Source organism: Oncorhynchus mykiss, chromosome 8 (assembly GCF_057628025.1).
Source record: "Oncorhynchus mykiss isolate SJ-2025 chromosome 8, ASM5762802v1, whole genome shotgun sequence".
Classification (NCBI taxonomy): Eukaryota; Metazoa; Chordata; class Actinopteri; order Salmoniformes; family Salmonidae; genus Oncorhynchus; species Oncorhynchus mykiss.
In genome coordinates, this window is record NC_143029.1 from 38,621,712 (window position 1) to 38,637,500 (window position 15,789).

The window sequence follows — 15,789 nt, forward strand, 5'->3', positions numbered from 1 at the left end:
ATTGGCTCTGAACAGGGCAGCACAGGTGGGCCTTGGATGTACACAGAGAGCAAACATTAATAATATGCATCACTACTTGTATTTGTGAGAGGTATTGACATGTTGAAAGCACCGAGCTGTTTGTTAAACGACTAGCACACAGCTCAGACACTCATGCATACCCCACAAGACATACCAACAGAGGTGTTGGCAGCAGCTAATGGAGATCCATAGTAAATTCAAATACTAAATCGAATGAGCGTGGGAAGTGGGTTGGCCCGACAATAGCGTGATGCTGCGCCGTCTTGGCGCTTGTTTACTAGGGATGGTGGAAGAACGTTCTTACTACTGACCTGATAGGTAAATGTTGCGACAGTTGAAACATACTGTGATTGTTGTTTTCGCTGCAACAGTTTAGCATTACGCTATCCTTACACTACTTCCCATGATGGATTAACTTGAGTGCTTTGACATGGTTCAGTTAGCCATTAGTATTGATCGCCAATTACCAGCTTTTCTGTTTTGACAAATGCCCAGACAGGTCATACATAGGTTATTGTTATGGTGTGATGGATGAACAATAGGCTAAACACAATCTTAGCGTTATGGTTTCTGGTTTCCATATTTCAGACGTCACTTGAGAAAATATGAAGTTGATGTGATGTCAGAGACAGTAAATGTCAGTGTTGTTTTAAAATGTTGAGGTCATAAATGAACGCTGAATACACAAACAAGGATGTCCCAAACTGATGCTGTTGTGAAAATGTTTCTCTCTCTTTCTCTCTCTTTCTCTTTCTTTTTATGAAAGCACTTGTTTTGGACACTCTCACTGCCCCCACAACCCTCTTTCCCTCTCTCGTTTTCTCTCTCTCGTTTTCTCGCTCTCGTTTTCTCTCTCTCTCTCTCTCGCGCTCTCTCTCTCGCTCTTTCTCTTTCACTTCATCTCTTTATCTCTCCTTCTGTCAGGCCTTTGTGTATATTCGGCACACTGGCCTCAGTATTTGTACAAGTCGTGCTGTGGAGTGGATGAGGTCAGGAGGTTTTTCCTTTTACATGTCATTCCTTGTCTTTTCTTTTTTTCGCTGATGGTGTGGCATCCTCCCCCCGCACGACGAAAAGCCAGGCGCTGGATTTCAGGACTGGTTTTTGTAGAGTCAGCCAATAGACAACGAGAGATTATCTCCCACAATTCACCCCTGCAAAAACAGGAAGCGGTAGAAAGCCCTGATGACTGTGGATGGGCTTTAGTCAGAGAGGGACGGGTCGCTTCTCTTTCTGCTCCTCTTGTTGTTTTTCAAATAGCTTGTTGGTCTGAGGTCATGTGTATGGATTCTTCCTCCTCTCCATTGTTTGGAAGGCAGGGAGCTAGATGGACGCAGAGCAGAGTGTACCTGTTTGTCTGTCCAGTGCAGAGCTGCTGGGTGACTTGGACTTTACTGTCAATGTCATCACAATGTGCAGGAGACACTTTGTTGGTGTGTCTCTCTCCTTTGAGGTCTTGCAGTCTGCTGTATTTGTAATGTCATACTACAACGATCACTGATAATACAGAATGGGGATTTAACATGATTTAACATGACCTAAATTTACTCAGCAGCTCTCTAAAATATTACTGGATAAGATTATGACATGTACAATACATGACTAACAATATGTGGACATCTGCTGGTCGAAAATCTAATTCCAAAATCATGGGTATTAATATGGAGTTGGTCCCCCTTTTGCTGTCCCAACAGCCTCCACTCTTCTAGGAATGCTTTTCACGAGATGTTGGAACACTGCTGCAGGGACTTGCTTTCATTCAGCCACAACAGCATTAGTGAGGTTGGGCACTGATTTTGGGCGATTAGGCCTGACTAGCAGTCAATGTTCCAATTCATCCCAAAAGTGTTCGATGGGGTTGAGGTCAGGGCTCTGTGCAGGCCAGTCAAGTTCTACCACTCTGATCTTGACAAACCGTTTCTGTATGGACCTCGCTTTGTGCATGGGGGCATTGTCGTGCTGAAACAGGAAGCAACCTTTCCCAAACTGTTGCCACAAAGTTGGAAGCACAGAATGATCTACAATGTCATTGTATGCTGTAGCGTTAAGATTTCACTTCACTGGAACTAAGGAGCCTAGACCGAACCATGAAAAACAGCCCCAGACCATTATTAATTATCCACCAAACTTTACAGTTGGCACTATACATTGGAACGTCAGGCAGCCTGGTGGTTAGAGCATTGGGCCTGTAACAGAAAGGTTGCTGTATCGAATCCCCGAGCTGACTAGGTAAAAATCTATCGTTCTGCCCCTGAACAAGGCAGTTAAACCACTGTTCCCCTGTAGGCTGTTTTGTAAATCAGAATTTGTTCTTAACTTGACTTGCCTAGGTGAATGAAGGTTAAATTTATGTCTATTTATGTACCATCAGACTGCCAGATGGTAAAGCGTGATTCATCACTCCAGAGAACGCATTTTCACTGAGTCCGATGGCGGCGAGCTTTACACCACTCCAGCAGAGGCTTGGCATTGCACATGATGATCTTAGGCTTGTGCACCCTAATGAACAGTTCTTGTGCTGACGTTGCTTCCAGAGGCAGTTTGGAATGATTTTTACCTCCTTCAGGACTCGGCGATCCCATTCTGTGAGCTTGTGTGGCCTACCACTTTGTGACTGAGCCGTTGCGGCTCCTAGACGTTTCCACTTCACAAAAACAGCACTTACAGTTGACCGGGGCAACTCTAGCAGGGCAGAAATTTGACAAACTGACATGTTGGAAAGATGACATCATATGATGGTGCCACGTTGAAAGTCATTGAGCTCTTCAGTAAGGCTTTTCTACTGCCAATGTTTGTCTATGGAGATTGCATGGCAGTGTGCTCAATGTTATACCCCTGTCAGCAACTGGTCTTGCTGAAATAAACAAAATCCACTAATTTGAAGTGGTGTCCACATACTTTTGTATGTAAAGTGAATGTCCCTGTTGTCTTACAGAAAATGAATAGGATTTTGTTTCGGTGTTGAAAAGAGCTTAATTGTTGGGACTAGAGTATTTTCCTTCTCTGGCGCTGTGTGCATAGTTTTATGTAGGTTGCATAGCGTGTGTTTGTTTTGTTCCTTTATAGTTAACGCTTAAGGTTGACCTTTTGTAGGCTCTCGAGTGTGAGTGTGAGAAATACGCTCTCACCGTTCCTCTCTCGTTCCCCTCTTAGCTAATCACGCCTACACATACAGGCACACACACACACACACTCCAACAGGCCATGGACATCTCATGTCTCTCTTGGCTCAGATTTAGGAGTCCCGGTGATGTGTTGCTTTGAAATAGTTCCCCCCGACAGAACACTGACGGACCACTGAACACTCTGGTCCTTAGCTGATATCAGGGGATATTTATCCCCCACAAGCAACTTAATGAAACAAGAATGGGTACCTGATTTGTTGTAGCAACAAAGACTTTTAGTAGACACACATTGAATCTCTCTCTTTCTCTCTCTCTGTATACATGTAACGTGTGATTAAACCACATTTCATCCGCGTACAGTAGATATTCCATACAGTAGATTTAACCATGCTTTGTGTCAGATAGATGTTGAGGTATAAAGCCTAGCCTGTATAATGAAAGCCATCCCTGTCCAAAGTGACAAGTCTATCAGTCAGAGGGCTGAAGTGACACTAAAGGTCTCCAGTGTGAGTGATGACATCTCTTTCACTGACTTTAATCTCAGTATGCAGCCCTCAATCACACACACACACACACGCAAACACGCACGCACACACGCACGCACACACACACTCCAACCCATCCAACCCATGTGTCTGAGTAGTGACGTATCTGTGATAGTGAACTCGCAAATGTATGTGCATGAGTGTGTGTGTCTCAGAGTCTGTGTTGTGGATGTTGGTTCTTGCCTGTGTACAGTAATAGCCCCTGTGTGTGTGTAATTGTAATAGTCAGTAGTTTGCTTGTTTGACACTTCGATGTCATGAGCCTTGCTTGCTGACAGCTCACGTTCCTATACTGCCCTGGTCTATTGTCCAGCCCTGCAGTTCTCTACACCCCTCTCCCTCCCCCTCCTAACTCTAACCCGCCCGCTGTTCTGCTAACCCTGCACTTTAGTTCTCGTCGCTCTGCCCCCCCCCCCCCCCCCCACACACACACACACACACGCCACCCACCCCCACCCAATCCCTCACCCCCCACCCATTCCCCTCGCCACCCGACCATGCCAAACAATGTCAGGCAGACATACTCTTTCAGTCCTCCCCCCATTATGTCACCCACAGACAATTCCAGAAAAGAGTGACCCCTCCTTTCCCCCCCTCCAGTCCCTTTCTCTCTCATACTCTCCCTATCTCACTTTATCTCTCCCTTTTTTGCTCTCTCCTTCTTCTCTGTCCCAGCCCATGCCTAGCTCAAATGAGGCCGTGTGTGAGCCTGCGCTAGTGTGTGTGCATGTGTGTGTGTGTGTCGGCCCGGATCAGATGAGAATGTGTTCTGGAACAATAGCCAGAGCCTAATCTCCATGTCAAAACCGCTCTCCCACCCCAGCGAGTGGCTGTTCAGCATTTAGTAACGTTTTGTCTCCTATTCTAACAGAATCACAAAAAGAGCAGAGAGGAGGGGTGGAGGGTGAGAGTGGGGGAGTTGGTGTAGGGGCGGGGCAGGGATAGGGGGATAGGGGGGTGTAAGGCTTTTAGGGGAGGGGAAGGGCTGAGGAATAAGTTAAAGGATTTTGGGGGGCTGAGGGCTGAGGTAAAGGGTTTTGAGGGATGCGTGCATGTGTGCGTGTGCATGTGTATGTGTGTGTGACTGTCCAGGCTGGGGACTGTGCTGGGCCCTGAGGTCCTTATCTCCCTGTCTGGCTGTTTGGACAATGTGTTTTCAGTAGCGAGGCAAAACGGAAGACAGCTCCAGCGCCACTAGGCCTTTAATAGGTTTATGTCCTATTGAATCCATGCAGCCACACAGATCAGATAGCCAGACCTTCTCAGCACTCATCATCTCTCTCCCTATCCCTCTCTCTCTCACTCTTTTTTTTTTCCTTTTCCCACTTTCTTTTCTTTTCTTGTAGCCTGAGAGGTCTGGAGAAGCAGGGTGCAGTGCAGGGTAAATGGTGAATGGGGTTAAGTACATGTTTGAGCCCCCTGCGGGCAAGGGAGCTTTAGATGATGACTTAATCGTTTTCCTGGTCAATTATGTGTTTGTGGTCGCTCCCCTCCCAGCCCCGGTTATGATAGGGGGAGGTCCGGTCCCCCAGGGAAAAGAGTAACAGACACACACGCTTGCTCTTTTTTTCTCTCTCCTTCTGACTTACTTTATGTCTCTCTTTATTATCTTCTCTCTCTTAGTCCTGCTGCGGTCTTTCTCTCTCTTGTCTTGTATCTCTCTCTCTGTTATCATCCTGCCTCCAGACTCCCTGATGTGATATGAATCCCCCTATGCCCCCTTAACTACGCTCAACATTGATGTCTTCATCACAGAGCCCAGAAGGCCTTAAAACAATTGGTTCTGCACAATAATGTGGCCCTATATACTTTATAATGTCAAATAAAATAAAATCCAATATAATCAGTGTTGGTATTATCATGATGTCAATTAATTATCCAGGTTAAATAAATAACCATTATTTATTAAATAATCATTTTCATAATTATGATAATTATTATTTAAAATCTCTCTGACCCTTTATCTCTCACAGTTTAACTACCAGGGTTGGGCTCAATTCAGAATTGAATTGAGAATGCCTCCTGAATTCCAATTCAATTATCGAATTTGAATTGAATTTGATGTAGTAAAAATGATCAGAATCACAATTTCAATTAAAGGAAATATAATTTAATTAAGTTAAAGTCATTGAAATTCAAATGCCTCTTCTATTTTATATTAGGTCCAGTCTATACAAATAAACATATTGTACCATTTTCAGGACAAACTCTTCAAATTAATGATCAAGAAAAACAAAATCTGTGTGCAAATATTATCCTAAGTTGTTATATTTCATTAATCACCTACATTTAGTTTAATATGGGGTAAATACTACATTTCTCAGAATGCATTAGTTTAACCTAAAATACATCATTTGAAAATCAAGACAAAATGGCTTCTTGTCACAAAAAGCTTAGAGATGTGATCTGAATAATGTTACTTCCCACCCTCAAATTCACTAACAAGGCTTTGGATGCAAGGACTATTGGGCCAAATTGCTGTCATTAGCTTAGCTGCATGTTAAGCACCCAGCCGAGTTTTAGCTAACATTTTTGGGAACAAGTCTATGCTAAGTGATAGAGCTATTGTCCCATATGTTTTAAATTGGTTGTTTACATTTGTATCGTTTGTAACCATTGGGGGGGGGGGGTAGTGTCTAATATAACTGCATTGTTTGTCGAGAAAATATAATTGCCTTTCCACACTCTAAGGTTAAAAGAGTAAATGAACATTGTTTCTAAGTGAAATGTTCTTTGGTGCTAGAGAAAAGTGACATGTTCTTTGGTGTCTGGAAGTGTGACCTGTTAGATTCAATGAAACACTCATGTTCTATGACTGAGTGCAATTTCATTGAATTGCACTGAATTAAATTATATTTCCTGTCACAAACTCAAATTCAATTTTGACATCCTGTGAGGTGTGGCCATTCAATTCAAATATCAACTCATGAGTTTCTGAATTGATCCCAATCCTGTTAACTTCTATAGTGTGAAAAATGCATTCTAACAGTATTGTCATATAATCCTTATTATTAAAGCCTCTCTCCTCTCTCTCCTCTCCTGTAGTTTAACCGCTGCATCACGTCCCAGCTCATCAAGTGGTTCAGTAACTTCCGGGAGTTCTACTACATCCAGATGGAGAAGTTTGCCCGGCAGGCCATCAACGACGGTGTCACCGGAGTGGAGGAGATGAGCGTCAGCCGCGACTGCGAGCTCTACCGAGCCCTCAACATGCACTACAACAAGGCCAACGACTTTGAGGTAGAACCGCTTTTAGTGCGACACCCATTTACTGCTGTGCGACAATAGCCTCGCCTGAAAACTAATGTTTATTATTATTAGCTTAACAAGGCTAATGTTGTTGAGGTAGGACACCATTAAGTGCGACACTTATTCAGTACTACTCACTAGCTGTCAGCTCACTCAGTATTTTTTTTATGTACAATAAAAGTGTCCTGAGACCAAACATACAGTATACATACACTACCTGGAAAGGGTGAGTTCCCCTTAGTGGACTAGATAGATTTCTTTGACAATTTAAAACACAATACAACCACATGTGCATGGATTTAAAATCATCAAGGATGAATTGTGGTCCTCTTAAATAAATAGTTAAGAAACTAACGTAGTAGGTCCATACTTCGGAACATTAGAAAAAGTTTACAATTTAGTTGGCATCAGCCAATTACAATTGTTGACGTCATTGTATGGACCATTGTTCGCACCCTTGCTACAATCTGCGACAAATACGAGGAGTTAACCACTGGGCACAGACATCAGTTCAACGTCTAGTTTTCACTAACGTGAATTTAACCTGAATCAACAAAAAAGTTCACATTTTTATTGGATTTAGGTTAAAAGTTGGGTGAAAACAATATGAAATGCCCTTACGGTGATAACTTTTTGCAAATCCAATCCATTTTTCACGTTGATTCAACATCATCACATAGTTTTTGGTGGGTTGAAATAACGTGGAAACAATGTTGATTCAACATATGTTTGCCCAGTGGGAAGGGGGCTCTAAGTGCATTTTCATGAACAAGTGTTGGATCACATCCAACTACGTCTTTGATTTGAATTGGCTGTTATGGAATTTGAACCGGATATAATCACGGCCATCTGTGCAGGTTAGGAAAGGGCTACGTCTGCCAGGTTATCTGATGAGAACAGCTAACATAGCTTTAGACCACGTGCAACTACGTCAACGATTTGAATGGACTGATCTGCATTTTGAGACGGAGGTCCGGGTTAAACTGAAACTTTTGCTAATATTTGCAAGTATGACCTAGTAGGCCTAGCCTACACAGTAGACCTACCCTACACAGTAGACCTAGCCTACACAGTAGACTTAGCCTACTAGGCTTACTTGGGTTACACATATAACACGTAACAAAACAAAGGACAGGACTACATTGTCATAGTCTAGAGCAGGCCTCCCTCAGAAGATCAGCAATCCCAGACTCCTAAACTGAGTTAGATGATGGTGATGGAGGTGATGCTAGATGATGGTGATGGAGTTGATTCCAGACGATAGTGTTGGAGTTGGCTTGCTGACCATGATGTCGCCCTCCGCTCAGCCTCTCTGTAGCCTGGACTTGATAGTTCTCCACAACTAACGTGTAGCACCTACTTGGGTGGTTCCTCTGTGGCTGCTACAGCGCTAACAGTCCAGCACACATCAGTCCAGAGCAGTCATCATCCTCCCTATGAGCTCTCTGCCATTTCAGTAATGCAGTCAGGTTTCATTGATCAAGAAGCACCCAGTGCTGGGATGCATATTTTAAATGCAAAAAATAGCTAGCTAGCTAGCCAAACCAGACAAGTCAACCTGCCATCAGTCCTGCAACTCCGTGGGTAAAAACATCCAGATACTGTATATCCAATCAACAACTCAATGACTCAATGACAAAAACAAAAAAAGCTAATTAAAAAACACCTTCTTGTGTTCCCTGAGAGTGAACTACAGTAAGGGTGTTCTAAATGCTTATGAAACGTGGCAGAACATCAAGTCCAGCACAATATGCCTTCAATGTCAGCTGACAATAGGCCTTTAAAAGTCTGCAGCTGAGAATGGCCTGGAGTAGTGGGTGTGTGTGTTTTGTTGTTGTTGCATTTCCCAGTGTCCTGCTCACCTCGAAGGGTACAGCCATCCCTTGGACCGGCCGCCGTGCTGGCGAAGCACTTCTCCAGTGTGTGTGTGTGTGTGTGTTTGTGTGTCACTTTCAGGAGGGAAAATCTCACTGTTGTCAAGGTTAAGCGTCCCACTGTTTTAGCAAAAGGAAGAGGGAGAGAGAGAAAAAAGACAGGCAGAGAGGGAGATGGATAGAAAAGCGGGGGGAATAGAGAGAAGATGAAAAGGGGGAGAAAAGGGGCAGAGATAGGGAGAAAGAAGGATAATTTTAAAACAAGTCAAGTCAGTTAAGAACAAATTCTTATTTTCAATGACGGCCTAGGAACAGTGGGTTAACTGCCTGTTCAGGGGCAGAATGACAGATTTGTACCTTGTCAGCTCGGGGATTTGAACTTGCAACCTTCCGGTTACTAGTCCAACGCTCTAACCACTAGACTACCCTGCCGCCCCAGGAGGAGAGAAAGACAACGCTTTGCGGAGAGTGCCCTTGTGGTAGGAGAATTCTGCAGCGCTCACATTTAAAGTGCCTCTCTCTCCCTCTCCTATGTCTGTTATGTATCTGTTGGGGCTCTTCTTCTCTCATCACACCCACACCCATACACATAAACACACACACACCTCCCCCATAAACTCTTGGCCCTCTTTGGGATTTTAACTACTCTAAGAGGAACAGAAGCACTTCCATATGAAGTCATAAGGCCAAAATGTACAGCATAACAGCAACCCAAGTTCCCCAACTCAAATCAGACAAGACAGACCAGGCATTCTTCTCCTGTACCAGGAAACTAGCCTTGGCCTGGCTTAGGGAACTCTCAATTTACATACATGAATGTAGAAATTTGCAAGCAGACAGAGAGAGGGAGAGGGAGAGGGAGAGAGAGGGAGAGAAAGAGATGGTGCAGGTGAATAAGTCTTCTATTGACTGAGGAGCTGGTACGGGGGTGTGGGGGAGGAGGGTGTAGACGTTTTGCATATTAAGGTTTTTCGCGGCAGGTGTCTGGGAGATATAAGAGCTGATTACAGAGGAGCACAAGAAAAATTTGCCCAGCGATGCAAATACACCACGCCGACACAAACGAACTGCCTTGGCCCGTGTGAAGTCTGCCAGTGCATGCGTGTGAGGGTGTTTTGTCTGTCTGGTGTGTGTGTGTGTGTGTGTGTGTGTGTGTGTGTGTGTGTGTGTGTGTGTGTGTGTGTGTGTGTGTGTGTGTGTGTGTGTGTGTGTGTGCCCTGTGAGTCAGAGATGTGAGGTGTAGATAGAAATATACTGGATTTGTATCTAGATGCCCCCAAGGAGAAGGAAGGGATCTATAGAAAAGGCTCTTGGAGGCATCTAGATACACATCCAGTATTTTTCCATCCATCTCTGACTCACAAGACACGCACACACACACAGGTCTGTGCTTTTTCTTGTTTGATGATATTCTGATCTGTCACTGTGCTCCACTAATACACTCCCGTCTCACTAATACACTCCCGTCTCACTAATACACTCCCGTCTCACTAATACACTCCTGAGCTCTTCTTTTGTAGTTATTGTTTCCTCTCCTCTTTTATTTCTCTCCCATCTTTCTTTCTCTCTTCCTTCTGTTGCCTCTCTCCTTTCATTCTTTCATCCCACTTTTTGCATGTCTTCTGCCCCCCCTTCCCCCGCCCTCCATCCCCTCCTCTCCCCCTGTTCTGTTTTCCCCCCATTAGGAAGTTTTTATGGCATAATTGCCACATTCCTTCTGGCACAGTGAATACCAGCTGTAATTAAAGAGCCTGTGTTAATTACCTGCCCCAGCTCTCACTTGCTATCCTTTTTTCTCAGCCCTCTCTCTTTCTTTCTTCCCCTCTTCTCTCTTCCATATCTCTCTTCTCTTTCGCCCCATCATCAAAATACCCTGTCTAACCCCTGTCCTCCTCCCAGATTTGTTCTAACCATAAAAGTCAAACTCCCCCATTCATAAGGCAACTGTCCCTTCTATGCTTCCCTGACACCCCAAAACACCATAACACTTTTTCTTCCTCTCTTTCTTTCTCTCTGTCGCCCGCTCTTCTATATCTCTCAATTTCCTCTCCCCCTTTCATAAGCCTGAATGGTGGGAGAAAAAGTGTCAGAAATAGAGGCGGAGAGAGTAGGGGTGGGGGGCGATGAAGATACATTTTTATGATGGCTCAAGGAACATCTCATATTTCCATAATAGGGACTAAGCCAAGTTTCCACTATCAGTGGCCCCCCTCCCTCCCTCCCACATCACTCACGCACGCACGCACACACACACACACACACACACACACACACACACACACACACACACACACACACACACACACACACACACACACACACACACACACACACACACACACACACACACACACACACACACACACACACAGGGACACACCCTACAGAGCATTTAAAAGAGGAAGTCCCTATGATCTCTGTTTTTAGAGAGTGAAGTACCAATGACAGCACACACACACACACTCATCCTCAGGGTATCATGTGTCCACCCTTATCAGCTGCTCCCTCGTATTGGAAAGACGTCTCTCACTACTTTTGTCTCTTTTCCTCTTTTGTCTATCCATCCATCTGTCATCCCTCTGTTTGAATTGCCCTCCCACGGTTTGTACTCTCTCATAGCCAAGGGGTTTTCTGTTCATCAACGACAAAATCCCCAAATTATAGAAAACTTTATTGTCCGTTCAAGTGAAACTTGGCTTTACCGCTTTCCTCTAAACCGCTCCTTCCTTCTCTTCTCCCTTGTATCCATCCCTATCTCTTCTCCATCTCTCTCTCCTCTCCAGTCCCTGTCCATTAATGGTACCTTAAGAGAGGCTAAGACCAGATGCTGTCTTGAGACCTTGGGACTATAACTATAAGGTTTTATGTGAACAAGCATAGTTCTGAGATATTGAGCATGACAGTTTTCAAATTCCAGATCTCAGAAAGGTTTTGTAGTGAATTCTTCTTTCATAACCCATTAAGGTCCTAACCTTTAATGTTACTAAAGTGCAGAGCATTAAAATCCTAAGTAAATTAACTTTTTTAGCGGGATGGAATCTCAATCTGCTCTGAAATGTCAATCTGGGTTTGGTCAGAAGGTTCTATCTAGCAAAGAATGTTCAAATTATTTCAATTACAACAGAAACATACAGACGTATAATGATTAAATAAAGAGAAAACCCTTCCTTCTTTCTTTCTTTCTTTCTTTCTTTCTTTCTTTCTTTCTTTCTTTCTTTCTTTCTTTCTTTCTTTCTTTCTTTCTTTCTTTCTTTCTTTCTTTCTTTCTTTCTTTCTTTCTTTCTTTCTTTCTTTTCTCCCAATTCTGTGGTATCCAATTGGTAGTTACAGTGTTGTCCCATCGCTGCAACTCCCATCGCTGCAACTGTCCGCTTAAAACTTCTTGTGACTCTCAAACCCGGGTCCGGGAGCGTAATCATCGCCTGACACTAATTAGCATAATGCAACGACATAAATCTTCCTAGAAAATCTTCCTATTCATGAAAATCAGAAGTGAAATATATTGGAACACAGCTTAGCATTTTGTTAATCACCCTGTCATCTCAGATTTTCAAAATATGCTTTACAGCCAACGCTAGACAAGCATTTGTGTAAGTTTATAATAGACTAGCATAGCATTATGCCTAGCAGCAGGCAACCTTGTCACGAAAATCAGAAAAGCAATCAAATTAAATCGTTTACCTTTGATGAACTTCGGATGTTTTCACTCACGAGACTCCCAGGTAGATAGCCAAAGTTCATTTTTTCCCAAAATATTATTTTTGTAGGTGAAATAGCTCCGTTTGTTCTTCACGTTTGGCTGAGAAATCACCCGGAAATTGCGGTCATCACAACGCCGAAAAATATTCCAAATTAGCTCCATAATATCGACAGAAACATGGCAAACGTTGGTTATAACCAATCCTCAAGGTGTTTTTCTAATATCTATTCGATAATATATCCGTCGGGACAATTCGTTTTTCACTAGGACCGATTGGAGTAATGGCTACCTCTGTATTTTACGCGAGAATCTCTCTCGGAGCCACCATGTGACCACTTACGCAATGTGGCCGCCTACGGCTATTCTTCAACAGAAATGCGTAAAACTACGTCACAATGCTGTAGACACCTTGGGGAATACGTAGAAAGCGTAAGCTCGTTGATGGCACGTTCACAGCTCAATAGGGACTCATTGGAACGCAGCACTTTCAAAACCTGGGGCACTTCCGGATTGGATTTTTCTCAGGCTTTCGCCTGCAACATCAGTTCTGTTATAATCACAGACAAAATCTTTACAGTTTTGGAAACGTTAGAGTGTTTTCTATCCAAAGCTGTCAATTATATGCATATTCTAGCATCTTGCCCTGACAAAATATCCCATTTAAAACGGGAACGTTTTTTTTCCAAAAATGAAAATACTGCCCCTAGAGTCGCAACAGGTTTAACCCGAAAGCCAGCCGCACCAATGTGTTGGAGCAAACACCGTACACCTGGCGACCGTGTACTGCCATAGGAGTTGCTAGAGCGCAATGGGACAAGAGCATCCCTGCTGGCCAAGCCCTCCCCTAGCCCGCTGCCCCATGGGTCTCCCGGTCGCGGCCGGCTGCGACAGAGCCTGGACTCGAACCAGGATCTCTAGTGGCACAGCTACTGCACCACTCGGGAGCCCCCCTTCCTTCTTTCTAGTCTCATCATCAACTTTATTACAGTTTTTTACAATCACTTCGGCACTAATTTCAGAACCTAGTGGTCATTTTTCAAAACTCTAGACACAAAACTCAAAACGGTCATCACTTGTAACACAGGCTGTCCAAAGTTCAAAACATTGCATTGTGCATTCATATCTTTAAAGAAACCTTGCACTTGCAGAATCATTGGTTCAAATAACTAATTTGTCATGAAATAACATAGTAACATTCATTTAGATCACCCACACACAAGATACCGATAGTTTCACTGTGTAGTTGTTCGTACAATCATTAAATATTGTAGTACAAAATATGTGATGTTTTAATATGCTACTACATGTAAATACATCACTGTAAAAATGACTAGTAGAGAGAATATTACAGACACTGGAATCATTGAACAAAATCTCACATTTATTGATAAAATACAATAAAATCACAACATAGTTGAATCAAAGCAAAAATAATTAGCTACCAAAAAAGAAAAAAAACTACAGTAAAACATCAACTGCAGTGTTCTTCACCTTGCTTACTGTAAAAAGCCAAACAAAGGGTTGATTACTGTACTTCTAAATTTCCCTCAACCCTGTCTTGTGGATTTGGCCATAGGTTCCCATCTACATCACAATGGATGTTTTCATTAGCCAAACATCTTGGGAAGAATCTTCAGGCATGGCGAATCCAGGCCTGACACTGGTGTGCCGTGATGTCATTGCATGCGTCATCCATGGCCTGGAGAAGGGCGGCTTGTTCGTGAGGGCGCCTATCATGTACCTTCCATCTCCATGTGGAGAAAAATTCCTCAATCGGGTTAAGGACAGGAGAGTATGGGGTTAAGTACAGGGTGGTAAATTGTGGTTGGGCCTGAAACCATGCTTGCACCATTTGTGCATGGTGGAACCTGACATTATCCCACAAAATGACATAGGTCATGCCATCAGCTCTACAGACCTGATTTAGCTCATCAAGGAAAGTTACATTCGAACAGCGAATCATGTGGCTGCCTGCAACTCAATATATAGAGTATATAGAGTAGAGAGTTTTAGATGTTGTTCAACCAAACATTAGAACAGGCAAGATGAGTAATCAAAGCCACTTTGACCAAGGGAAGATGTTTGATGCCACACATGGTGATTCCAGCATCTCAGAAACAGCTGCCCTCCTGGGATTTTTACGCACTACAATCTCTAGAGTTTACAGAGAATGGTGCGATAAACAAAACACATTCAGTGAGTGGCATTTCTGTGGGCAAAAACCCCTTGTTAATGAGAGAGGTCAGAGGAGAATGTCCAGACTCATTCAAGCTAACAGAAAGGCCACAAATGCTCAAATTGCTGTTTAAAACAGTGGTGTGCAGAAGGGCATCTCTTAACGTACAACACCATGAATAATTCAGGCTGTTGTGGTGGCAAAAGGGGGTCCTACCCAGTACTAGATAGGTATACCTAATAAAGTGGCCAGTGAGTGTACAATAATGTCAAATCTGAAAACATGGTCTGGAAAAGTGGTACATGGGACCATAGAAACAGTGTCTGATAAAGAATGATGATGAAATATTACATCCATAGATAATATAGTCCAATTGGTTCATGTTCCACGGTAATTGGTGTCAATGGACCTCGTTATCCTGAAACTTTCAATGATCTAAACATGGAATATTGTTTGTCAGTTTCCATAAAACTATGCATTAAGAGTAATGCAACAGTACCTTATCATTTTGAGCAGTTGTATCAATTGATAGTTAGATCATTGTAATGAAATGAATAGACAGTCATCTCAGATGTAATGTGTGAATTGCATTTTGAAATGGTAATACTTTGATGTTAAGTTGTGTCATTTTCAACAGGTGATTTTAGTTCAAAGTTTTAGTTCAAAGTTCAATGATCTTAGCTTTATGTGTATTGTATCCAAGCAATTGGAAAAAGTGTTAGTTTGGAAAAATGTGCATTTTGATCATCGGTTTTGAGTTTTGTGTCTAGAGTTTTGAAAAATGACATTAAGGTTCCAAAATTAGTGACAAAGTGATTGTAAAAAATTGTAATACATCTTCATCTCACATCTCGCAATAGTTCCCTAACATGACAAATACACTATATCCTTGCTAAAGCTTAGCTCTGGATGAGTAAACTGATATACTGGTCTGGTCTCTGACACCCAAAGTCAATAAATGACTTGCTAGTTGTCAATACAATGTGGTAAGTTTATAATTTTTGTGAATACCCCTTCGATGGAGGTTTTCATATTGACTCAAAACAAGACAAAATGCCTCTTCTAAGGCACCTGTATTTATTTGTTTATACTATAAAGA

At 42.9% G+C, this 15,789-nt stretch overlaps 1 protein-coding gene across 1 annotated transcript in view; it reads left to right on the top strand.

The window, feature by feature from the left end:
• LOC110529891 (prospero homeobox protein 1) overlaps positions 1–15,789 on the top strand; it is a 45,116-nt gene that overhangs the window by 17,761 nt on the left and 11,566 nt on the right. Inside the window, exon 4 of the mRNA XM_036985439.2 lies at positions 6,737–6,931. Within this exon, the coding sequence (XP_036841334.1) occupies positions 6,737–6,931 (195 nt within the window). The remainder of the gene's footprint in view (positions 1–6,736; positions 6,932–15,789) is intronic.